The 26,479-nt window shown below is 44.6% G+C and overlaps 1 protein-coding gene across 2 annotated transcripts; it reads right to left on the reverse strand.

Moving 5' to 3' along the window:
• Nucleotides 1-10,720: 10,720 nt before the first annotated feature.
• Nucleotides 10,721-25,594, reverse strand: LOC117069941 (dehydrogenase/reductase SDR family member 4). Of its 2 annotated transcripts, XM_033188497.1 has the most exons (8): nt 25,398-25,594; nt 24,112-24,289; nt 19,571-19,672; nt 13,780-13,850; nt 13,629-13,680; nt 13,285-13,419; nt 12,762-12,817; nt 10,721-11,243 (listed from the first exon to the last, which is right to left on the reverse strand). In XM_033188497.1, exons 1-8 carry the CDS (start codon nt 25,523-25,525, stop codon nt 11,129-11,131), a joined length of 837 nt encoding a protein of 278 aa, XP_033044388.1. In that variant the 5' UTR covers nt 25,526-25,594; the 3' UTR covers nt 10,721-11,128. The 2 variants fall into 2 exon arrangements, with proteins under 2 accessions (XP_033044388.1, XP_033044389.1); XM_033188498.1 differs by lacking the exon at nt 19,571-19,672 and having other exon boundaries at nt 10,727-11,243; nt 25,398-25,542.
• Between the last annotated feature and the right edge of the window lie 885 nt (nt 25,595-26,479).

The following is a 26,479-nucleotide window of genomic DNA, read 5'->3' on the forward strand; positions in this document are numbered from 1 at the left end:
CTCTGTCTCCATGTGTTTGCCTCCATCCTAGTTCAATAAATATTTGTTGAATGCAAAATCTCTTTATGAACTGTAAGCTATAAGCACATAGTAGTTACTGCCACCATGTAGTGATTATTATTGGTGCCCTGGGCCAGACTCTTCATCTGTAAATTACTGACGGTGTGGAGTAGATGATGAATAAAGTCCTTGCCAGCTATAAATTCTGTGTCCAAGACTTCGGCCTCCACTTCTGCCATGTGGGCTGAAGTGATCTCCCTCCTGAGTTTCTGGGAGAATCAATAAATCTGGATGGCTTATGGTGCACTGTAGAAAGGCCCCAACAAACGCAAATGTAAACATCAGAATTGGTTTAACCCACTGGCCTCCAAAGGCCAGACTGAGAAGCAGTGCTGGTCCATGGCAACGTTTTCACTAGTGTAAGGCAAAATGAGAAAAGGAAACACATTACAGTGAATTTCATGAAGCTAAGTTTATTTAACAGTCCTTTATTGTGGAGTATACGTTTGCTCCTTTGTGTGTGTGTGTGTGTGTGTGTGTGTTAGTGTTTTCTTTCAGAAAAGATGATGAAAGAAAATGGGTAGGTTTAGAGATGTATTGTTGGTGAAATCACCAGTTTGGCCGCCTTATTCCCCTGCAACTGGGGGGAAAAATCCTGGTTTATGAAATCCAGTTCTAGGGATGACTTTTTAATAGAATTCATGTTTGCTCAAGATTCATTTAGTATTTGTGTAGGTCAGCTGAGCAGCTGTAAAAAGATTTTGACATTCAGCTGGGCATGGTGGTTCACGCCTGTAATCCCAGCACTTTGGGAGGCCGAGGCAGGCAGATCATGAGGTCAGGAGATCAAGTCCATCCTGGCTAACACGGTGAAACCCCGTCTTTACTAAAAATACAAAAAATTAGCCTGGCATGGTGGCACGCACCTGTAGTCCCAGCTACTCGGGAGACTGAGGCAGGAGAATGACATGAACCTGGGCGGCAGAGCTTGCAGTGAGCTGAGGTCATACCACTGCACTCCAGCCTGAGCGACAGATGGAGACTCTGTCTCCAAAAAAAAAAAAAAAAAAAATGGATTTTGACATTCAAAAGAGGATGTATGGCGAGCAAGTAATAGAACAGGCCTGCACTGGATTTATCATATTTTCCTCAGCCAAGAAGTTACAGCTGCAGTACTCTGCTTTGGTACTCAGCATATCCCGATGAGATAGGAGAGCTTAAGTATAATTTTCCCCATGTCTAGGGAAAACTGACTCTGACTGGTCCTCCTCAGTCTGACCTCATGAATTATTGACAGAGGCTGGAAGTGTCACACTCTTGCACTCTTTGGAGCTAATGCACTGTGGGAACCCTTCCCAGGGCTCTCCATCTGTGTGTAGGGCTGGGGAGAGGGTACACAGGAGGACTGCTGCAGGGCTTCTCAGGGCTTGGTTCAAAGGGACAGGCCTGCAAGTGGCATTTGGTCTCTCTTCCCTTCTCTTCAGAGGTCGGCTGACTGAGGGGTGGAGGGTTGCAGGAAGGTGAGGAAGACTACACTTCAAAGAGCAAAGGATTCTGGGAAAAGAGAATTGTGGCTTGGGAGCTTGGTGAACATCACATGGCCCTTCCTTGTGTGGGCAGGGATGCTATTTGTCCTCCAGCACTATTTCTTTTGCGGAGAGCACAAGGGAGGGGGCCTGTGAGCAGAAAAGGATAGAAGGAAGTCAAGAAGTATGGGAATCTCTAGCACTACTCCTCATCAAGCTGGCTTATTGGTGATAAGAACGGGAAATCTTGGGCTGGGCATGGTGATTCACACCTGTAATCCCAGCACTTTAGGAGGCCGTGATGAGTGCATCACTTGAGGTCAGGAGTCCGAGACCAGCTGGCCAAGATGAAGTGAAACCTCATCTCTACTGAAAATACCAAAATTAGCCAGGTGTTGTCTGGAGTTTGAGACCAGCCTGGCCAACATGGTGAAACCCTGTTTTTACTAAAAATACAAAACTTAGCTGAGCGTGGTCAGGAGTTCCAGCATGGTGAAACCCTGTCTCTACTAAAAATACAATAGCTAGTTGGGCCTGGTGGCACGTGCCTGTAATCCTAGCTACTCAGGAGGCTGAGGCAGAAGAACTGCTTGAACCTGGGAGGCAGAGGTTGCAGTGAGCCGAGATCACGCCACTGCACTCCAGCCTGGGCAACAGAAGGAGCGACTGCATCTCAAAAAAAAAAAAAAAAGAGAACAGGAAATCTTTCAGGGAAATACATGCATATGTGGGAGTATCTCTTTGAAATGGGAACTGTAATAGGCAATGGGATTGTTCTTGTGTGGAGGTCGTAACATCTGCCTGTCTTGAGGAACAAATGCCTTCATGATTGGGGGTTCTACTCCCATCCTTTTCAAGGGCTGCTTGTGGTCCAGAAGAGGATTCATCTGGGGTGGAATTTAAGTCTTGCATTTTGCAATAGCTGTCCTAGATTGACTGTCGAGTCATGCGTGACTGACACAAGTCAGGAGTAGGCAATGTGGGAGGGCTGGTGTGGGCTTAGGACAACTGCCAAGCAGAGAAAGTAAGAGTGTTAACAGTATTTATTGAGCGCTTCCTTACTAAGTGCTGGCAAATTTTAAGTGCTTTTTACAAATTTTATTGAATAATTTTAATCTGGTGAAATGGGTGTTTTAATGTAGGGAGCCAAAGGTCTGAGGGTCATGACCAACTCAGCATTCCACTGAAGGCTATATGATCAAACAGCAAACTGTTTATCTTGAATGCAGAATGTGAGCAAACTCATTTCTGCATCTGCCACCAGGAGGTTTGCTGAGGGCAATCACTCCCTGGTGCTGTGCTCCTTGAGGTTATCTACTGGAACATCTGGAGACTACTGTTCAAAGAACACAGTCATGCAAGCCTGCACTAAGTCAAGCAGCTGACTGACAACCACCCCTTTCTCCCTACTTCCTTTACTCAATGAATACGAAGTGCTATAGAAGCTCAGGGCCCTTGTTCATTAGAAGCAAGGAAACCCCAACCCCTTCTTCCAAATATACTCGTCTTTGTCTTTATTCCTGCATTAATATTCTTTTGTTCAGTCCACCAAGGACTGCGGCATTTTAAACTCGTTTTTTTTTGTTTGTCTGTTTTTTTTTTTTTTTTTTTGAGATGGTGTCTTGCTCTGTCACCAGGCTGGAGTGCAGTGGCACAATTTCGGCAACCTGTGCCTCCCGGGTTCCAGAGATTCTTCTGCCTCAGCATCCTGAGTAGATGGGACTACAGGTGCACACCACCTCACTCAGCTAATTTGTGGGTTTTTAGTAGAGATGGGGTATCTCGACCTAGTGATCTTCCTTCCTTGGCCTCCCAAAGTGCTGGTATTACAGGTGTGAGCCACTGCGCCTGGTCGGGTGTTTTAAATTCTATATGTGAAATCAGAGTGAGTGGTGACAACTCAATCACTGTCTATGTTGTATAGTTACATTTCTTTTTTCTGGCATTGTTGGGGGATTGATAGTTTTCATAGAAATCAATTTTCTCCGAATTGGAATTTTAACTTTCAGGATCAGTGTGTTTTTCAAATCAATACATCTATTCATTAAATTATAAAAATAACACATGCTCATTATTTTAAAAAGGGATAGAAAGTTACGTGAAAACTGAAATGTAACTCTTCCTTATGGTTCCTTTACTTTTTTCCCATATAGCTCTTGGTTTTGTGTATCCTTCCAGAAGTTTCCTATACATTTACATGCATTTTTCTTTTAAAAATGGTTTCACAAATGATATGACACTATACATACTGTCCTTCAAATTGCTTTTCTTTATTTCTCCCATGTTCCAACCCCCACTTTTTAATTTCCTTTTTAAAATTTTTTTTCTTTTTTTAAATTATTATACTTTAATTTCTGAAATACATGTGCAGAACTTGCAGGTTTGTTATATAGGTATAAACGTGCCATGGTGGTTTTCTGCACCCATCAACCCATCATCTACGTTAAGTATTTTTTCTCATGCTATCCCTCTGCTAGCCCCCCCATACGCCCGACAGGCTCTGTTGTGTGATGTTCCCCACCCTATGTCTATGTGTTCTCACTGTTCCACTCCCACTTATTAGTGAGAACATGCAGTGTTTGGTTTTCTGTTTTTGTGTTAGTTTGCTGAGAATGATGGTTTCTAGCTTCATCCATGTCCCTGCAAAGGACATGAACTCATCCTTTTTTATGGCTGCATAGTATTCCATGGTGTATATGTGCCACATTTTCTTGATCCAGTCTATTATTGATGGGCATTTGGGTTGGTTCCAAGTCTTTGTATTGTGAACAGTGCTGCAAAAAACATACATGTGCATGTATCTTTATATTAGAATGATTTATAATCCTTTGGGTATATACTCAGTAATGGGATTGCTAGGTCAAATGGTATTTCTGGTTCTAGATCCTTGAGGAATGGCCACACTGTCTTCCACAATGGTTGAACTAATTTACATTCCCACCAACAGTGTAAAAGTGTTCCTCTTTCTCCATCTCCTTTCCAGCATCTGTTGTTTCCTGACATTTTAATGATTGCCATTCTAACTGGTGTGAGATGGTATCTCCTTGTAGGTTTGATTTGCATTTCTTTAATGAGCAGTGATGATGAGCTTTTTTTCATGTTTGTTGGCTGCATAAATGTTTTCTTTTGAGAAGTGTCTGTTCACATCCTTAGCCCACTTTTTGATGTGGTTGTTTTTTTCTTGTAAATTTGTTAAAGTTTTTTTAGATTCTGGGTATTAGCCCATTGTCAGATGGATAGATTGCAAAAATTTTCTCCCATTCTGTAGATGGCCTGTTCACTCTGATAGTTTCTTTTGCTGCACCAAAGCTCTTTAACCAGGTCCCATTTGTCTATTTTGGCTTTTGTTGCCATTGCTTGGTGTTTTCGTCATGAAGTCTTTGCCCATACTTACGTCCTCAATGGTATGGCCTCAGTTTTCTTTCAGCGTTTTTATGGTTTTAGGTCTTACATTTAAGTCTTTAATCCATCTGGAGTTAATTTTTTTATAAGGTATAAGGAAGGGGTCCAGTTTCAGTGTTCTGCATATGGCTAGCCAGTTTTCCCAACACCAGTTATTAAATAGGGAATCCTTTCCTCATTGCTTGTTTTTGTTAGGTTTGTCAAAGATCAGATGGTTTTAGATGTCATTTCTGAGGCCTCTGTTCCATTCCATTGGTCTAGATGTCTGTTTTGGTACCAGAACCATGCTGTTTTGGTTACTGTAGCCTTGCAGTATAGTTTGAAGTCAGGTAGCATGATGCCTCCAGCTTTGTTCTTTTTGCTTAGGATTGTCTTGGTTATATGGGCTCTTTTTTGGTTCCATATGAAATTTAAAGTGGCTTTTTCCAATTCTGTGAAGAAAGTCAATGGTAGCTTTTTGGGGACAGCATTGAATCTATAAATTACCTTGGGCAGTATGGCCATTTTCACAATATTGATTCTTCCTATCCATGAGCATGGAATGTTTTTCCATTTGTTTGTGTCCTCACTTATTTCCTTGAGCAGTGGTTTGCAGTTCTCCTTGAAGAGGTCCTTCACGTCCCATGTAAGTTGGATTCCTAGGTATTTTATTCTCTTGGTAGCAATTGTGAATGGGAGTTCACTCATGATTTGGCTCTCTGTCTATTATTGGTGTATAGGAATGCTTGTGACTTTTGCACATTGATTTTGTATCCTGAGACTTTGCTGAAGTTGCTTATCAGCTTAAGGAGATTTTGGGCTGAGATGATGGGGTTTTCTAAATAGACAATCATGTCATCTGCAAACAGGGACAATCTGACTTCCTCTTTTCCTAATTGAATACCCTTTATTTCTTCCCCTTGCCTAAGTACCCTGGCTGGAACTTCCAATACTATGTAGAATAGGAGTGGTAAGGGAGGGCATCCTTGTCTTATGCCAGTTTTCAAAGGGAATGCTTCCAGTTTTGCCCATTCAAATAGTTCTTATTATTTTGAGATGCATTACATCTATTCCTAGTTTATTGAGAATTTTTAGCATGAAGGGGTGTTCAATTTTGTCAAAGACTTTTCTGCATCTATTGAGATAATCATGTGGTTTTTTATCCTTGCTTCTGTTTATGTGATTGATTACATTTATTGATTTGCGTATGTTGAACCATCCTTGCATCCCAGGGATGAAGCCAACTTGATCGTGGCAGATAAGCTTTTTGATGTGCTGCTGTATTCAGTTTGCCAGTATTTTATTGAGGATTTTCTCAATGATGTTCATCAGGAATATTGGCCTAAAATTCTCTTTTTTTGTTGCATCTCTGCCAGGCTTTGTTATCATGATGATGCTGGCCTTATGAAATTAGTTAGGATTCCTTCTTTTTGTATTTATTGTAATAGTTTCAGAAGGAATGGTACCAGCTCCTCTTACTACCTCTGGTAGAATTCGGCTGTGAATCCATCTGGTCCTGGACTTTTTTTGTTTGGTAGGCTATTATTGCCTCAGTTTCAGAACCTGTTATTAGTGTATTCAGTGATTCAACTTCTTCCTGATTTAGTCTTGGGTGGGTGCATTTGTCTGGGACTGTATCAGCTTCTTCTAAGTTTTCTAGATTATTTGCATAGAGATGTTTATAATATTCTCTGATGGTAGTGTGTATTTCTGTGGGATCAGTGGTGACATTCCCTTTATCATTTTTGTTGTGTCTATTTGATTCCCCTTTTCTCTCCTGATAGTCTTGCTAGTGGTCTATCTATTTTGTTGATCTTTAAAAAAAAACCCAGCTCTTGGATTCATTGCTTTTTTGAAGTTTTTCTTTTTGTGTGTCTCTGTCTCCTTCAGTTCTGCTCTGATCTTAGTTAATTCTTGTCTTCTGCTAGCTTTTGAATTTGTTTGCTCTTGCTTCTCTAGTTCTTTTTTAAGGTTAGGGTGTTGAGTTTAGGTCTCTCCTGCTTTCTCTTGTGGGCATTCAGTGCTATAAATTTCCCTCTACAAACTGCTTTAAATGTGTCCCAGAGATTCTGGTATGTTGTGTCTTTGTTCTCATTGATTTCAAAGAACATCTTTACTTCTGCCTTTGTTTTGTTATTTACCCAGTAGTCATTCAGGAGCAGGTTGTTCAGTTTTTATGTAGTTGTGCAGTTTTGAGTGAGTTTCTTAATCCTGAGTTCTAATTTGATTGCACTGTGGTCTGAGAGACAGTTTGTTGTGATTTCTGTTCTTTGACATTTGGTGAAGAGTGTTTTACTTCCAATTATGTGGTCAATTTTAGAATAAGTGTGATATGGTGCTGAGAAGAATATATATTCTGTTGATTTGGGGTGGAGAGTTCTGTAGATTTGTATTACACCTGCTTGGTCTAGAGCTGAGTTCAAGTCCTGGACATCCTTGTTAATTTTCTGTCTAATATTAACAGTTGGGTGTTAACATCTCCCATTATTATTGTGTGGGAGTCTAAGCCTCTTTGTAGGTCTCTAAGAACTTGCTTTACGGCCGGGCGCGGTGGCTCAAGCCTGTAATCCCAGCACTTTGGGAGGCCGAGACGGGCGGATCACGAGGTCAGGAGATCGAGACCATCCTGGCTAACACGGTGAAACCCCGTCTCGACTAAAAAATACAAAAAAATTAGCCGGGCGAGGTGGCGGGCGCCTGTAGTCCCAGTTACTCGGGAGGCTGAGGCAGGAGAATGGCGTGAACCTGGGAGGCGGAGCTTGCAGTGAGCTGAGATCCGGCCACTGCACTCCAGCCTGGGCAGCAGAGCAGACTCTGTCTCAAAAAAAAAAAAAAAAAAAAAAAAAGAACTTGCTTACGAATCTGGGTGCTCCCGTATTGGGTGCATATATATTTAGGATAGTTAGCTCTTCTTGTTGAATTGATCCCTTTACCATTATGTGATGGCCTTCTTTGTCTCTTTTCATCTTTGTTGGTTTAATGTCTGTTTTATTAGAGACCAGGATTGCAACCCCTGCTTTTTTTTCCTTTCCATTTGTTGGGTAGATCTTCCTCCATCCCTTCATTTTAAGCCTACGTGTGTCTTAGCACATGAGATGGGTCTTCTGCCTATAGCCCACCAATGGGTCTTGACTCTATCCAATTTGCCAGTCTGTGTCTTTTAATTGGGCATTTATCCCATTTACATTTAAGGTTAATATTGTTATGTGTGAATTTGATCCTGTCATTATGATGTTAGCTGGTTATTTTGCCCATTAATTTATGCAGTTTCTTCACAGCATTGATGATCTTTACAATTTGGTATGTTTTTGCAGTGGCTGGTACCGGTTGTTTCTTTCCATGTTTAGTGCTTCCTTCAGGAGCTCTTGTAAGGCAGGCCTGGTGGTGACAAAATCTCTCAGCATTTGCTTGTCTGTAAAGGATTTTATTTCTCCTTCACTTATGAAGCTAGTTTGGCTAGATATGAAATTCTAGTTTGAAAAATATTTTCTTTCAGAATGTTGAATATTGGTCATGACCGTCTTCTGGCTTGTAGCGTTTCTGCTGAGAGATCCCCTGTTAGTCTGATGGGCTTCCCTTTGTTGGTAACCCATCCTTTCTCTCTGGCTGCCCTTAACCTTGGTGAATCTGACAATTATGTGTCTTGAGGTTGCTCTACTTAAGGGATATGTTTGTGGTGTTCTCTGTATTTCCTGAATTTGAATGTTTCTTTTTTCTCTTTTTGTCTCTAATCTTGTCTTCTCACTTTAATTAATGTGACATTCAATCACTGATATCCTTTCTTCCACTTGATTGAATTGGCTATTGAAACTTGTGTATCCTTCATGAAGTCTCGTACTGTGGTTTTCAGCTCCATCAGGTCATTTAAGTTCTTCTCTACACTCTTTATTCTAGTTAGCCATTTGTCTAACCTTTTTTCAAGGTTTTTAGCTTCCTTGCAATGGGTTAGAACGTGCTCCTTTAGCTCGGAGAAGTTTGTTATTATGGACCTTCTGAAGCCTGCTTCTATCAACTCGTCAAACTCATTCTCCATACAATTTTGTTCCCTTGCTGGCGAGGACTTGTATTCCGTTGGAGGAGAAGAGCCTTTCTGGTTTTTGGAAGTTTCAGCCTTTCTGCTCTGGTTTCTCCCATCTTTGTGGTTTTATCTACCTGTGGTCATTGATGTTGGTGACCTACGGATGGAGTTTTGGTGTGGTTGTCCTTTGCTATTCTGATGTTGATACTGTCCTTTGCTGAAGTTGATGCTATTAGTTTCTGTTTGTTAGTTTTCCTTCTAACAGATAGGCCCCTCAGCTGCAGGTCTTTTGGAGTTTGCTGGAGGTCCACTGCAGACCCTGTTTGCCTGGGTATCATTAGCAGAGGCTGCAAAACAGCAAATATTGTTGCCTGATCTTTCTTCTGGAAGCTTGGTCCCAGAGGGGCACCCAGCTGTAGGAGGTGTCTGTCGACCCCTACTGGGAGGTGTCTCCCAGTCAGGCTACAGGGGGTTCAGGGACCCACTTGAGGAGGCAGTCTGTCCATTATCAGAGTTCAGATGCCATGCTGGGAGAACCACTGTTCTCTTCTGAGCTGTCAGGCAGGGATGTTGAAGTCTGCAGAAGCTGTCTGCTTCTTTTTGTTCAGGTATGCCCTGCCCCCTGAAGTGGAATCTAGAGAGGCATTAGGCCTTGCTGAGTTGAGGTGGGCTCCGCCCAGTTCGAGCTTCCCCTGGCTTTGCTTACACTGTGAGCATAGAACTGCCTACTCAAGCCTCAGTAATGGCGATCGTCCCTCCCTCGTCAAGCTCCAGCTACAGCAGAGGATGCTCCGGAAATATGAATGCCCAGACTGGGATACAGGGGGTGCTTTGGAACTGGGATGCATAGCTCGGGGTGTCGGGGGTGTGTGAGGCACCGGGCTGGGGTGCACCGCGAGGAGGAACACGCTAGGTCTGGGATGCTCCCAGACGGGTCGTACCAGAGACGGATGCAGCATATTACCTTTAAACTCGCTGGTGAGCTCCACGCTGGGCTTGGCCACGGGCTCCTGCTGTTGAGGCTGCTGCAGAGGAGCCGCGGCCACCCCTCCCGCAGGGAAGCCGGGACACATGCTAGACTAAGCTTTGGTAGGGGCAATGAGCGCTGCAGTAGTGGCAGAGCCCGCTCCCGTTAGGGGCGGCTGCATGAGCGCTCCTCTCCAGCGCCCCGGAGCGCCGCTCTACAGTCCAGCCCAGGGAACTGCCGGACTGGGCATGCGCGCCGCGCTGCCGAGCCGCGTGAGACCACAGGCCGCTGGCCTCTACCCCTCTCCTGGGCTCCAGCATGAAAGGCCCGGCCTGCATAACCTGTGTCCGGGCCTTCGGGGCAGGGGTAGCGCTCCCGCTTTCCGTGTACTCAATCTTCAGGCCGTGGGCAGAACTAACTTCTTTTGTTTGTGGGCCTGGGTACCTTGCAGGGCGTTTCTCTATTCCCCACCTGCTCAGGACCCGTCCAGCTTGTCCTTGCTGACTCGCGAGGGAACTCGGGACCTAGGGCCTTGCTGGGAGAGGACCTGGCCGGATCTGGGAGGCAAGGGGCGGGGAGGTGTTAGAGAGTTCATCCTTCCCCACTCCCGCCCGGCTGGCACTGCCTCTGGGATCCCCGTGGCGTCTTGGGAGTTCCCGTGCCACCTTCCTTCCAGTTGGCAGCTCTGCAGACACCTCCACCCTTGAACATCACGCTCAGGTCCTGGAGACAGGGAGGAGAGCTGGGGGATCCAGAGATCCAGCCTGGCCAGACTTCTGCTCTCTGCTCAGCTAAGCACCCCACACTGAGAAATGAACACGTTGATTCGATTCAAAGCCCCGCAATCATCTGCATTTTATTTGCACCTCATTTGCAAGTTGTTAATTTGCAACTCTGCTCCTTCCACTCCAGCTTCCTTCTCTCCCATCTCCCCTCAAATTCCGCAGTGGCCCGGGCAAAAAATATCTGTTGGTCTTTGCCAAGGTAGACTCAGCCTTGTCAGCAGGCCTGTCCTGTGTTCTCAGGGGAGGCCTTTACCCAAGGCCACAGCAACAGCAGGAATCCTGAGTAAGGCGCTAACTTGAAGGCAGGGAAGGCTGGATCTTGTCACAGGGCAGAACTGATTTTATGAGGTGAACAGTAAGGTGAGCAGAGGTGGGAAAGGCCAGTGGATGAATGCAGGAACAGCACCAGGAGCTAAAGCCCAACACTGCCCCGTGGGCTGTCTCCCGGTCCTCAGAGGCGGGACGGGGTTCCTCCACCCACGACCACTGTCTCCCCAGTGATGTAGCTGGCATCTTCAGAGCACAGGAAAGACACGATGCCAGCACAATCCTCTGGCTCACCTAACCTGGGGAATAAGGGAAGAAAAGAAGAGAGTAAAAATTAAATAGTTCTGGCCCCCTCACCTGGGACACAGGGAATGAAATTTGCTCAATCAAGAATTATCAGATGACTTTTCAGGATCAGTGTACAAGCTTTCTGCCTATCAAATAGGGTTACCATGAGGATATGCTGTTATAATTTAGTAGAAGCATACTGTACTCTGCAAAAACCATTACCCATAATATTCAAATACTATGGAAACATACTGTTTTATAGAGAGCTCAGGACACCAAGATCCAAAGTTATATAGATAAAATGTGAGCAATTATTTCATACTTCAAAAAAATGGCTTCACATGTGCACACACTAAAGTATCAGGGAGTCTGTGTGACAGTAAATGGTGTGTTTAAAATGATTCAGTTTGTAGAGGTTCAACTTACAGACGACCTTTTCAGGAATCTATACTTGTCCCTTAAAGTCAGGTTCATTTGGTGAGAATGTGCTAATTCTTATTTTGTCAGCGATTGCATAGTTAGGGGACACTTTAATCTGCCTGCCATAGTATGCTCTAGAGGTGGGCAGAGTGAGTAGCTCAAACCTAGAAGGGCTGAATTAATGGTTCTCCATTCTAGCTGTATCTTGCAATCATTTGAGAGGCTTAAACAAAAAAAGAAAAGACAAAGAAAAACAAAAGCCCAGATGGTCAAGTCCTACCTTGGACCAATTAAAAAAGAATCTCTGGGAGTGGGTGGTGCCTGAGCACCTGCAGTTTAAAAAGCTCCACAGGTGATTCTAATGTGAATCCAGGATTGAGCTACATGGGCTAGATCATTCATGGGAGCTCTAGGATGACAATCCCGAGACTTATTAATGAGTTATAAACCAGGCCTGTAGCTGATGCCTGATATCAGAATGGCTGTGGGAAAATTTGGGATGTCTGGACCGGTACAGAGTTAGGCATTGCTGGCATTTGTCCTTGAGGGACAAGATGGAGGAAGTAGATAGTGCCCTGAAGCCAGAAGGTAAAGAGAGGCGGGGAACTGAGAAGAAAGTGAGCCCAACAAAGGTGCTTGAACAGTTCACCCAGCTCACTGGGGAAGAAAGTAAGTCCTTAGGCAAGGGGAGTTTGGGGCTTAGTAAAGCTCTTCATTCTTTTCATTTGGATTGTAGATCATCAACCTGAGTTTTGTAAACATGTGTCATTATTCAAGGGAACTAAAAAAGCATGGTTTTGGTTTTGGTCTCTGGTCTCCATGGATGCTCAGAGGTGGAGGCAATCCCCCAGGTGGAGAGAGGACTCAGGGCTTCTCCCAGAGCTCTGCACTGCTGAAACCCTGATGTCTCTGGGTTTACCTTTTGAAAGGGAAGCTGACTTCTTGCTCGGGCCACTGCAGTGATAGTGTTTATGAATTTGTGGTCTGCGAGGCAGAGGAGAGCCTGCCTGTGTTATCTGTGGGACTGAGACAGCAGGCTGTGTGCTGCCAGGGACCAGACCTTTCCATCTTCATGCCTCTTAGGGCCCTTGACCCCATGACAGTTTTACCTTCTTATCTGCAGGGTTTCTTTCATTCTTTCCTCTTTTTCCTTGTCCATCCAGAGCTGCAGGAAGAAGGGAAATCTCTTTATGTTTAAGAAGAGGAAAGTGAGGAATAAAAGGGAAGAAACTGCCCGTCCTCATGGCAACAGAGAATAAGGATGGAGAGACTTCCCTCTTTCACTTCCTATTTCTTTTCCTAGCTCCCAGCTCTCCCCACTGCCCTCATGTGTTTCATTTCTTTCAGGTTCTAGTGATGCATTTTGCTGCATCTCTCCAATCTCATCCACATAAGGAGAGGAAATAGTGTGAGTAGAGTCTGAATACCTCAGTCTCCACCCTATGCCTTAGGAATGGTGTGACTGGAGTCTGGCTTAGATAGGGCAGCTGGTACAGACAGGGAATATGGAAAAGCCCAGGGAAAGAGAACGGAGTGGTTGAGAGTTCAGGAATCAGGTACTGGGCTTCCCTGTCCAAGAAGATGGATGCCTTTCAAGGGGTTCCAGTGGGATGCAGAGCTCCCCTTCCTCACCATCCTGCTGAAGCTGGTCTTGATAAGTCCAGGTGCTAGGCAGTTCACCCTAATGTTCCTTGGGGCCAGCTCTATGGCCAGTGTCTTGGTGAGGCCCAGCAAAGCTGTTTTACTGACGTTGTAAGGACTGAGGCCCTGGAGACAGAAAACAAGGGGCACAGTTGGGAAACTGTCTTGTGGCTAAACCTCCCCTAGGTTATGGTTTGTGGAGGCAAGGCATCTATTTTGTGGGCAGGAATTTGGTGTGATTCTAAAAGGGGACACAAACTTCTTTGGGTAACAGGAGGGGTGGAAAGATATGGAGTGGAGGATGGGATGGAAGGGGCAGACCAAAGGGTTCTTACAGGAAATGGACTGAAGGCTGCTATGGAGGCCACGATCACCACTGAGCCGCCTCTGGAAAAAGAAGAGAGCTGACCCTCTTCCCAGTGTGGACCACTGCCCTCAGCCCGTGTGGGGTCCCATCTCACCCAGGCTGTCCCTCATTCTCTGTACCCTCGTTTCTCCATTTCTGGCACCACTGCCTTTGTCATCAGGGCTGGGGCCTTCACATTAATGTCCAGAGTCTGAAGCCAAGAGAAGAAGGGGAAACAGCATGAGTGAAGAGCACTGGAGGAGGCATGGCAATGAGGAGTCAGAGTGGGTTCCTAGGATGTTTGTCAGAGCTGACGAAGATCTTAGGATGATATACCTGCATCTTACACATGAAGAAACTGAGGTTCAGGGAGAAGTAGCTCTCATCAGCTGCTCAGCTAAATAATGATATATTAGGTTCAGGTGAGAAAAAATGGAACCTGGTTCACCTTGTTTCGTAAACAGCCAGGTATGATGTGGCCCAGAAGGGGCCTAAATCCTCAGGGCTCCTTTGGATTTGAGCTGCGTGTTCTGCGTTTCTTCAAAGTAGGGAAAGCCTGCAATTGTCAGCCTTCTGGACCTGTCTGAGAGTGGGCCATGCTTCTCAGGGAAAATGTGGCCTGATCTTGGATACCTGGGGTTGTTCTAGCACTTCTCTGGCTTCTGTGCTTAGGGAGTGAGATGCTCTTGGCCCTCTAGGATGGACTGCCTGGCTAGACCTGATTAGAAAGTGGGATCATGAGGACGCACCTTCTGGGGAAGCTGGGAGACAAGCTATAATCAGAATCCCCATATCCATAATGTAAAACAAATGTGTGACCCCTGTTTACATTGTTCTAGACAACTGCTTATATTAAAATATTTCAGTCTTACAGAAAAATTGGAAATAGAAGTACAACGAATATCTGGAGATCCTTCACTTAGATTCACCAATTGTTCACATTTTGTCTTATTTGTCCTCTCTGTAGATCTGTACAGTTTTTTAAATGAACCATTGCAACTCAGTTGCAAGTTTTCTGATTTTATGTAATAAAATGAAAAATTACTAAGAACAAAAATAAAAAAATGTAAATTAAAAAGAAGAAACTCAGGGCTGGTCATGGTGGCTCATGCCTGTAATTCCTGCACTTCGGGAGGCCAAGATGGATGGATCACTTTGAGGTCAGGAGTTCGAGACCAGCCTGGGCAACATGGCAAACCTCGTCTGTACTAAAGATTCAAAAATTAGCCAGATGTGGTGGCGTGTGCCTGTAGTCCCAGCTACTCAGGAGGATGAGACAGCTGAATAGCTGGAGCCCAGGAGGTGGAGGTTGCAGTGAGCCGAGATAGCACACCACTGTGCTCCAGGCTGGGGAATAGTGTGAGGCTCCATCACAAAAATAAATACATATAAAATAAAATAAGTAAACTCAGTTGCAGATATTACAATGCTCTATCCCTAAATACTTATCATACATTTCCAGAGAGGAACGATGTTCTTTTACACAACTATAATCTGTTATCACAACCAAGAGTCTGACAATGATGATAATGCTATCTAATATATTGGCCTCATTTGTCCCCCAAATGTGTGTTGTGTTTTTTAAAGTCCAGAGCTCAATGATCAGCCATTATGTTTGGATTTGATGTACTGTGATAGTTTAAAAAATATATAAAAGAAAAGTAATAGACGCATCTCATTTTATTATGCTTTGCAGATATTGTGTTTTCTTTTTTTTTACAAATTGAAGTTTCGTGGCAACCCTGCGCTAATTGGAGTCATTTTTCCAATGGCATATGCTGACTTTGTCTCTGGGTCACATTTTGGTAATTCTTCGAATATTTCAGACTTTTTCATTATTATTATATCTGTCACAGTGATCTGTGATCAGTGATCTTTCATGTTTTTATTATAATTGTTTTGGGGTACCACAAATCACACCCAGAAAAGAAGGTGAACTTAAGTGATAAATGTTGTATATTCTGACTGCTGTGCCCTTCTCCCATCTCTCTCCCTCTCTGTGTGCCTCCATATTCCCTGAGACACATTTATATTGAAATTAGACCAATTATTAACCCTACAATGGCCTCTAAGTGTTCAAGTGAAAGGAAGAGTCACACATCTTATACTTTAAATCAAAAGGTAGAAATAATTGAGCTTAGTGAAGAAGGCATGTTGAAAGCCGAGGCAGGCTGAAAGCTAGGCCATGTGCACCAGTTAGCCAAATTGTGAGTGCAAAGGAAAAATTCTTGAAGGAAATTAAAAGTGCTACTTCTGTGAACACATAAATGATAGGAAAGCAAAACAGCTTTATTGTTAATATAGAAAGTTCTAGTGTTCTGGATAGAAGATCAAACTAGCCACAACATTCCCTTAAGCCAAAGCCTAATCAGAAAAAGGCCCTAACTTTTTAATTCTTTGAAGGCCGAGAGAGGTGAGGAAGCTCCAGAAGAAAAGTTGGAAGCTAGCAGAGGTTGGTTCATGAGGTTTAAGAAGCCATCTCTGTAACATAAAAGTGCAAGGTGAAGCAGCAAGTGCTGATGTAGAAGCTGCAGCAAGTTATCCAGAAGATCTAGCTAAGATCAGTGATGAAGGCGGCTACACCAAACAACAGATTTTCCTGTAGATGAAACAACCTTCTAGTGGAAGAAGGTGCCATGTAGGGCTTTAATAGCTAGAGAGGAGAAGTCAACGCCTGGCTTCAAAACTTCAAAGGACAGGCTTATTCTCTTGTTAGGGTCTAATGCAGCCAGTGACTTTAAGTTGAAGCCAATGCTCATTTACCATTCTGAAAATTCTATGCCTCTCAAGATTTATGCTAAATCTACTCTGCCCATGCTCTATAAATGGAAAACAAAGCCTGAATAACAGTACACCATTTATAGCATGGTTTACTGAATATTTTAATCTCAATGGTGATAGCTACTGCTCAGAAAAAAACATTCCTTTCAAACTATTACTGCTCCTTGACAGTGCACCTGGTCAGTCAAAAGCTCTGATGGACATGTACAAGGAGATTAATGTTGTTTTCATGCCTGCTAACACAACATCCATTCTGCAGCCCATGGATTGGGGTAATTCTGACTTGCAAGACTTATTATTTAAGACGTACACTTTTTAAGTCTATAGCTGCCATAGATAGTGATTCCTCTGATGGATCTTGGCAAAGTTAACTGAAAACCTTCTGAAAAGGATTCACCATTCTAGATGCCATTAAGAATATTTGTGATTCATGGGAGGAGGTCAAAATATCTACATTAACAGGAGTCTGGAAAAAGTTGATTCCAACCCTCATGGATGATGTGGAGGGGTTCAAGACTGCATCAGAGGAAGGAACTGCAGATGTGGTGGAAATAGCAAGAGATCCAGAAGTAGAGCCTGAAGATGGGACTGAATTGCTGCAATCTCACAACAAAATGTAAATGGCTGAGGTGTTGCTTCTTATGGATAAGCAAAGGAAATGGTTTCTTGGGATGGAATCTGTTTCTGGTGAAGATGCCATGAATATTATTGAAATCACAACATGGGATTTAGAATATTACATGAACTTAGTTGATTAAGCAGTAGCAGAGTTTGATAGGATTGACTCCAATTTTGAAAGAAGTTCTACTGTGGGTAAATGCTATGAAACAGCATTGCATGCTACAGAGAAATCTTTTGTGAAAGGAAGAATCAACTGATGTGGCAAACTTCACTGCTGGCTTATTTGAAGAGATTGCCACAGCATCCCAGCCTTCAGCAACACCATCCTAAGTCAGCCACCATCAATGGTGAGGCAAGACCCTCCACCAGCAAAAAGATTACAGCTTCTAAAGTCTCAGATGATTGTTAGCATTTTTTAGCAATAAAGTATTTTAAAATTAAGATACATATATATATTTTAAGACATAATACTATTGCTCATTTAATAGACTACCATTAGATGACCATTATAGTGTAAACATAACTTTTATATGCACTGGGAAACCAAAAAATTCATGTGACTCGCTTTATTATAATATTGAATTTATTGTGCAGTGGCCTGGAACCAGACCCACAATATCTCCGAGGTGTGCCTGTACTTAGTTTAAAACTGACTTTCATATGGTCTCTATTCAGACTGTTCACGAATGATGTTCCTCTATTTTAAAGACTATCAGAATCTGGCTGGGTGTGGTGGCTCATGCCTGTAATCCCAATACTTGGGAGGCCGAGGTGGGGGGATCTATTGAGGCCAGGAATTTGAGACCAGCCTGGGCAACACAGTGAAACCCCATCTCTAATAAAAATACAAAAAATTAACCTGGTGTGGTGGCACATGCCTGTAGTCCCGGGTACTCCAGGAGCTGAGGCACAAGAATTGCTTGAACCTGGGAGGCAGAGGTTGCAGTGAGCTGAGATTGCACCACAGCACTCCAGCCTCGGTGACACAGCGAGGAAAAAAGAAAAAGAAAAAAAGAAAGAGGGAAAAAAGACAGGGCAAGACTGTCTAAAAAAGAAAGAAAGAAGCCAACCTTAAATGATTAGCAGCACATCTTTGGGTAGTTTTGAAGAAAAGATGGTTTAAGAAAGAGAAGTCATTTTGATGATAGTTCTAAGAAGGAAGGTTTTGTTGTCATTGTTGTTGTTTTTGATATAGAGAAAAGGCCCCCCTGGGTTGCCCAGGCTTTGCTCAAACTAGCTCAAACTAGAATCAAAAACTAGCTCACTGAAGAACATTTTGGCACTTTGGTCTTTATGTGTATGAAACACTAGTAAAAATCGTAGTATTTTCGCAACCTGATACTTTAGTGTTGAGAAATTTTTGATGACATCTGATATAGTTGGTATGTTTGTGCCCTCTAAGTCTCATGTTGAAATATAATCACCTGTGTTCAAGGTGGGACGTGGTGTGAGGTGTTTGGGTCATGGGGTGGATCCCTTATGAATGGCTTGGTGCCCTCCCTGTGGCAATGAGTGAGTTCTCACTCTATTAGTTCATGCCAGGACTAGTTGTTTAAAAGAGACTGGTTTCTCTCTCTTGCATCCTCTCTTGCCATGTGACACTGTGCTCCCTTTTTCCTTCTGCCATGATTGTAAGCTTCCTGAGGCCTCATCAGAAGCAGATACTGGCACCATGCTTCTTGTACAGTCTGCAGTATCGTAAGCCAAAACAAACTTCTTTTCTTTATAAATTGCCCAGCTCACGTATTCCTTTATAGCAACACAGAACAGACTAATACAACATCAGAGTAAAAAGCAAAACCATGAGAAATCATAAAAAATTAGCATTTTCAAATCATGTGGGAATATTAACCTTAATAAACAAAAACAAATATTTTAATTAAAACTTTGTAATTAAAGAATGTCTGTGAAATATATTACGAATATAATGTAATTATATACTTACACATAAAACCCAATGTTCTACCACTTGAATTTAGACATCCATATCTCAGATTTTCTTGACATTGCAGCTAAGAAGAAAATAATACGGGTTTTTATTTTTATTTTTTTTAAAGGATGTATGTTATAAAGGGGCAACTGGTCATTTCACCAGAATCAGTATTTTAAATAACTAGCAGCATTTAATATTTCCCAACTAATAAAAAAGATTGCTTTTTGTCAGCTGAAAGGGGACAGGTGGGTGTGTAAATTTAAGTGTCGTAGTTGTTGGCATATTAGCTGCTATGTCTCTGTTGGAAATCAGCCAGCTAGAAGAGCATACTGGGGAAGAAGCCTGGGGAGGGGAGCAGACTACAGAGAGTGAAGAGCAAATACAAGCAGTCAGAACTAGGAGTAGCAGAAACGAATAGGAAGGGCAGGGATAGAGCTACCCCCACCCGCCCTTTACCAGGTGTGCTCCACGTGTGTGGCACATGGCAAACAGTCCTCACATTTACACTGCCTTTGACAAACACATTCTAAAAGCAGACAGAGTTTGTACTGAATGTGTTCTGAGGCCCACCCCCTGCTGATTTAATCCCCTCTCACCTTGTCCCACACCTCCTCGGTGATATCCATTAGGCTTCCAAAGAAAGGGTTGACAGCAGCATTGGAGACTAGGATATCGATACCTCCATGAAGCTTCACAGCCTAGAGAGAGGGGGTGAGGTCTGGACCAGGGTTGCAGTAAGTAAGGGAGGTGCATTTACCCATGTTGATAAAAACTTCCTTTTGAGTTATGCCCTGTGGCTCACGCCTGTAATCATGGCACTTTGGGAGCCAAGGTGGGAGGATCACTTGAGCTGAGGAGTTTGAGAGAAGCCTGAGCCACATAGCGAGACCTTATCTTTATATTAAAAACAACAAATGACAACAAAACCTTCCTTCTTAGGAACTATCGTCAAAATAAGTTCTCTTTCTTAAAATATCTTTTTTTTTTTTTGAAAACTACCCTAAGATCTGCTGCTAACCATTTAAGGTTGGCTTCCTTCTTTCTTTTTTAGATGGAGTCTTGCTCTGTCACCCAGGCTGGAGTACAGTGGCATGATCTCAGCTCACTGCAGCCTTGATCTACTGGGTTCAAGCCATCCTCTTGCCTCAGTCCCCAAAGTAGTCGGGAGTACAAGTACTTGCCACCACACCACGCCAATTTTTGTATTTTTTGTAGGGACAGGGTCTTGCCCTGTTGCCGAGGCTGGTCTGGAACTCTTGAGCTCAAGCCATCCACCTGCCTCAGTATCTGAAATTGTTACAGGTGCGAGCCACCAGGAAGTTGGTCTTATTTTTTTTTTTGCAGTCTTTTCTTCCCAACTCCTATTCTTCTAAGGCTGTCTCTGAGCCTTTGCTCTTTTCTTTACACTTGCCCTTTGGGACGCTCCTTTATTCTCATGATTTCAAGTCTCACCTTAAAATCTATTTCTAGACCCCTCCTCTTCCTTTTACAGTGAGTTCCACCCCTATTTCTCCAAGTGCTTACTGTCCAGTTCTCCTTGAATAAGTTACCCGTATCTCAAAGTCAATCTGTCCACACTTACCTGAATGGAAAAACTGGCTTAAATAGAGCTGAAGAAAGTTACCCTGGAGGGGCCTTTGAGATCATCTGTTCCAATGTCCTTAAGGTGGAGATGATGAAACAGGTTCAGGGAATTTTCTCAAGATCATATAGTTCAGTAGTGACACACTGAGGCTAGCTAAGAACAGGAGGCCTGCTTATTCTGTGTTTGGGAAAGTGATTTGCTCAGGGCACAAAGCTAGTTAGCAGTGGAAGAACCGAGGTCAGTCTCCCACTTTGTAGCACAGAGCTAATTCATAGGAGCCCTCTGAAAGCGAGTTGGGGTCATTAGGAAACTGACTGCCCAGGAGAGCCATGATGGGAGAAGATACCAGCCTGAATTTAAAGCAATTCCATATTTAGTTATAGTGTCATTTTCCCTGTCTCTGTCTCTCTCTTTTGAACTGAAGGCATGAAAGATTCAAGGCAGAAACTGACATTTAAACTGAGAAAGCCAAGAAAGGCAACATCTCACCTCCTTAATAAGTTATAAGTAGGTAGTGAGGCATGTGCTAGAGTAATGAATGACCAAGCAGAATCTGCCAACAAGAGTTTTCAGTACAAAGCCACCTTGAAACCAGACTTTGCATTTGCCTAGAACTGGCAATTTTGATGCCTTGGGCAAGTAGCAGTACATGGGCCCTCGGTCAACTTTGTGCTTCAGACTTGGCACACAGAGGGGTGTTACTAATAATGTACACCATCTGCTAGCTTCCCATTTTAACTAATTATTCTTGTTAACTAGGTGCTAAGCTCAGTTGTTTCTAGACGGTTGAAGGAATGCCTGGGCTGTCGACATGTAAATCTAATAAAATTTACAGTCATATAATCTTTTAAAACCAGTATTCATACTTTCCTGAACCCTTTAAATTTTGGCATAAAGCCCAGTCACCTGCCTTGGTTTTGTATAAGTCTCACCAATGGACTTGTTACTAGGGAGGTACAGAGTAAGTTAATAAGTAATGTGCGCTGTGCTGAGTACACGTGTTTGAGCTGGGAGAGGACAGTGGATTGCTCTAGAATCACCTGGAGACATTTTCTACTCTGCGGTATACCTCATGCCTATAGTCTTAGCCACTTGGGAGGCGGAGGTGAGAGGATTGCTTGAGTTCAGGGGTTGGTGGTTACAGAGTGCTATTATCATGCCACTGCACTCCAGCCTGGGAAACAGAGTGAGGCCTTATCTCTGGGAAAAAAAAAACTCTTCTAAGTCTTATTCTAAATTGTGTGATCACTACACTAAAGCGGTTAGGAGGTATTTGCTCTGTGTTCTGATAGTTATACAATTTTAAGAAAAAATATAATCAAGCAGATAGGCAGCTAATCTGGTTTCCACTTACCACACCACTTAGAAGCTTTGTGGTGCAGATGAGGAGGCCACTGGGTAGTAACCATTCTCAGGGCAGTGGCTTTTCTCATTGCAGGGTAACATGTGGCAATTGGCAGAAGACATTTCAAATAGCTCACAAGTATTCTATCATTCTCCTCTCTGACAATGGACACACAAACTACCTGAGAGTCATTTTTGACTTCGCTCGTGTTTCCTACTTTTTGACATGGGGGTGGAAAATCTTGGTTCGTTCCCACTAAATGTCTCTTGGACACATCTGTTCCAGTCCCACCACTACTGCTCTAAACCTGGATGACAGCAACAGCTCCTCACTGATGCCCTGGATTCAGTGTCTTCTTTGTATATCCTTTCTACCAGAGCCAGATTATCTTTCTTAATAACCATCTTTCTCTTCCTCAAAACCTCACATGGCTTCTTATTTGCTATAAGGATGTGTAAACATATCCTTTTAAGGTCCTTAACATATCCTTTGAAGAAGCTATTGCCGGGTGCGGTGGCTCATGCCTGTAATCCCAGCACTTTGGGAGGCCGAGGGGGCGGATCACCTGAAGTGAGGAGTTCAAGACCAGCCTGGCCAACATGGTGAAACCCCATCTCTACTAAAATACCAAAATTAGCTGGACGTGGTGGTGGATGCCTGTAATCCTACCTACTTGGGAATCTGAGGCATGAGGATTGCTTGAACCTGGAGGCTGAGGTTGCAGTGAGCTAAGATTGTGCCATAGCACTCTAGCCTGGGCAAGAAGAGTGAAACTCTGTCTTAAAAAAAAAAAAAAAGAAAAAAAGGATATGGAGGCTCATGGCCTCTATCTTTCCAATGCAGCCCCTTTCCCAGCAGTACTTCTAAGCCTGTGCTCTCCACTGTGGACTGACAGCACTCCTCTCTTTCCTTCAGTTCCTTCTTGGCTGTCTGCTCATTTTGCAGAGTTATCTGGAACCTCATCTCTATTCCATCTGTCCATTCACATTTATTCCTAAACGTTTAGCTCAAGTACCACTTCTGGGCTAGGCCTGTAGGCCTTGTTAAGTGAACCTAGTGGGGGTCACAGGATGTTTTTCCAGCAGGATTTTGACATTACATTGCTACTTACATGTCATATAGTTAGTTCTAATTGACCCAGACTCTCAAACAGCTCCTTCCACCATCAGGATCAAGTCCCCAATCTTGGGCTCTGTCCACCAGCCTAGGCCAGGCTTTTGTGGACTCACATTTGTGACTTTCTTGGACTCACATTTGGCTCTTTCCAATGCACATCTGAGCATTTGCCAGACAGTTCCTTAAAAACGGAATTACCCTATACAGTCTACCACACTACCGTCTACTATTGTTAAGATCCTCCTCTTCTAAAAAGATTATGCAAATTATTTCTGCCAATCTTCCAATCTGTTAGCACAATCCTGTACTTTCCATTTTTGGGTAGATTCTCCCTTCCACTCTGGGGAATAAAGTGTGTGCCCTGAGCCTCAAGGGAAGAGGAGCTTCCTTTGCTGGATGGTTCATATTTTCCTCAGCAGCTGCAGGGCTGGTATCTACTACTAATTGTGACATTGACTTATATACTTTCTTTGAGACTAAAGTCCAGTACCTGGTAGTCCGTAGGCAGCAAATAAAGGAAGGGAGCTTGGGAGGTCTGGGTTGAATCACAGCTCTTTCCTTACTGGCTGTGGGACCTTAGGAAGTTGCTCCAGCTATCTGAGCCAGTCTCTGCAGACTGAGAGAATAGTCCTTGCCTTGCTTGGGTTGTTGTCAGGCCTAGAGATAACCTGTGTAAGGCTCTGAACATAGGCAATGGCACATAGTAAGTGGCTGAAACATGGTGGGCTGCTTCCTGAGGTTCCCAGGGACTTGACTCTATAAGCTGAAGAATAGGGGATTGTTTATTAGCTCATGGGTGGGAACATCTATTTTGTGATTGTATTTACCCTTCTTATCTGTCCAATTAGATGGAAAATTACTGGAGAACCAGTACCAACTGTTTCTTTGGGGTACTCAAGGGATGATGCAGGGTTGAAGCATTAGAATGTTTTAAAATTCTCTGAGATGGGATGATTCTCTGAAGTTAGTTTATGAACATAACAGAAAGTCACACAGTAGAAATGTGCTGCTATCCAGGAAAGCAGGGAAGGAGGATCAGGCTGGCTCCCTTTTCCACCTCCTGGCTCTGTGCCTATTTCCCTGCAGCTCACCGTAGCCACCAGCCGCTCCCGGTCCTCCGCCTTCCCCACATGGCACACGGTGCCCGTCACGCTCAGCCCTTCCCCCTGCAGCGTGGACACCGCCTGGTCCACATTCTGCTGCTTCCGGCTGCTGACGACCACGTGGGCCCCATCTTGGGCCAAACGCCGGGCGATGGCAAAGCCGATCCTGTGAGCAGAAAGAGACAAAGACTGCCAAGGCCTGCACAGGGGAAGAGGTCGACAGCATGGGCTCTGAAGACTGCTCGGGTTTGAATTCTGGCTCTTTCTCTAGATGACGTCCACGTGTCTCTTCTATGTGTAAAACAGGCTTAATGGCACGGCCTTTTTGGCGCTAATTTACTTATTTTTCTTATGATCTGGAACCGCAGCCTCAGTTCCCAAGAACTTACATCACTTTCTACAGTTCCCACCACGGGTGACAGGCTTCATCCCCTGTTGGGACTGAGAGGTGAGAAATGAGCTGGGTGTGCAGCAGCCACTTCCGTGATTTGAGGGTCTCACTCAGAACAGCCCTGCCCCCAGGTTTCTTTCTTACTAGTCTTCCACATTCTCAAAATTCTATCTTCAGTTATTTTTTGGGGTGCATGTGAAAAGATGGTCTCCGGTCAGAAATGTAAATATTGCCTTGGGAGGAAGAGTTACACATTCTGCATTTGTCAGTCATTAGTATTTTACCTACATTTGTATTTTAGCTTTGTGGAGAGCTGGCATCTAGCAAAGTCCTGTAGAAATGAGAACCAGGACAGACAAGAGTGGTGGGTGAGAAACAGGCTGGACAAGGTAGGCCCAGATGTACCGACCTAAACAAAAGTCTTGACACATGGCTCTTGTGTTCCATCTAGGTAAGGGGGAGGCGTCCCGGGAGACTTTCTCGTGCCCAAATAGAGTGTCTGGTACATTTTCAAAGTGCCGGAAGCGTTGGGATAGGATTTTGAAATCCAGATGCCCTTGGATTTCTAGTTTCTGGTCTTCCCGGACGCTAGGTGGAGCTGGTTGACTGGGGCAGCCCAGAACACTGAGGGGACTAGAAAGATGGGTGGGCACAGAGGTGGCACAGTTGTGCCAGAGGCAGCAGGGACGCGAACCTGGCAAGGGCGGGTCCAGGGCCAGGGGATTCGGCGGGGCTTCAGGCGGGCCACGCGGCTGCTTTTTTCCAGGGTCAGACTTTGGCCGCGTGTGAGGTCTGAGGACAGGGGCACCGAAGTCCGAGGATGAGAGGCCAGTGCCTGTTTCCAGGCAGCCAGGGCCTCAGAAAGTCCAGCCGGAGTACTCACCCGTCAGTGGAGGCGGTTACCAGGGCCACCTTATTCGCGAGCGGGTCCCGGCGGTTCATCCCAGAGCTGGCCATCCGCACCGAATTCCAAGCCCGGACACAGAGGCCTAGCAGCCCCGTCTTGTGCATGGCTCAGACCAGCAAGTCTGGGTTCCACTCCTTCCAGCGGAGGTGACAGAAAGTAGGGCGAAGAGCAGGACGAAGGGCGGGCTGCTTCCCTGCCCTCCCCCTCCCCGCCCCCGCGCCGTCCCCTCCTTGTCCCCGCCTGCTGGAAGTCCTCTGTGGCGGTGCTCGCCTCCCTCCGCTGCCGCTCCCCGCAGCCATCTACGTTCCTCCCGACGGGGGTTTGCCCGACTGGGGCTTGCCTTCCCGGGCTGGCGGGTGACCAAAGCGTTCTCTGTTCAAGTTCTCTGTAGGGCTTGCCCCTCCCCTGGCCCCGGCAGGAACCCGCAGACTTTGGCCACTGCCCTTCTGCATCTACTTGCCCACGTTTTTCTTCTGGGGGAAGTGGGGGTTTTGAGTTGGTTGCTTTGCTTCTTCAGAATTCCTTCTCCAAGAAAGTTTGAGTACATGTATGTGACAGCCCACAGGAGGGCAAATGTTTTGAGACTGCCCATGGAGGTGAGGCCTCTGGTCCTCATAGAGTCCACCAGGTGAGGCTGGAGGAGCCTGGGAGAGATGTGATAGGGAGTAGCTGCACCAGGCCTGGCACTGCCCTTCACTCTGCCCAAGGTCTCCTCCATCTTCACGGCCCTGGAGGGCAGACTATGGTCATTGACCAAACAGTATCTCACATCCCTCGCCAAAGGGACTTCCTCCTTTACAGGGGCTAAGTGCTAGCGAGGAGGCTGCAGAGTCCCTGGAGCAGTGGTGGAAACGCTGAGAACTGGGGGCACTCAAGTTCTGCCTAACCACTCTGTCCCCATGTGTTTGCCTCCATCCTAGTTCAATAAGTATTTGTTAAATGCAAAATCTCTTTATGAACTGTAAGCTATAAGCACATAGTAGTTACTGCCACCATGTAGTGATTATTATTGGTGCCCTGGGTCAGACTCTTCATCTGTAAATTATGAACGGTATAGA

This window comes from Trachypithecus francoisi, unplaced genomic scaffold (genome assembly GCF_009764315.1).
Source record: "Trachypithecus francoisi isolate TF-2019V2 unplaced genomic scaffold, Tfra_2.0 Lachesis_group3, whole genome shotgun sequence".
NCBI lineage: Eukaryota > Metazoa > Chordata > Mammalia > Primates > Cercopithecidae > Trachypithecus > Trachypithecus francoisi.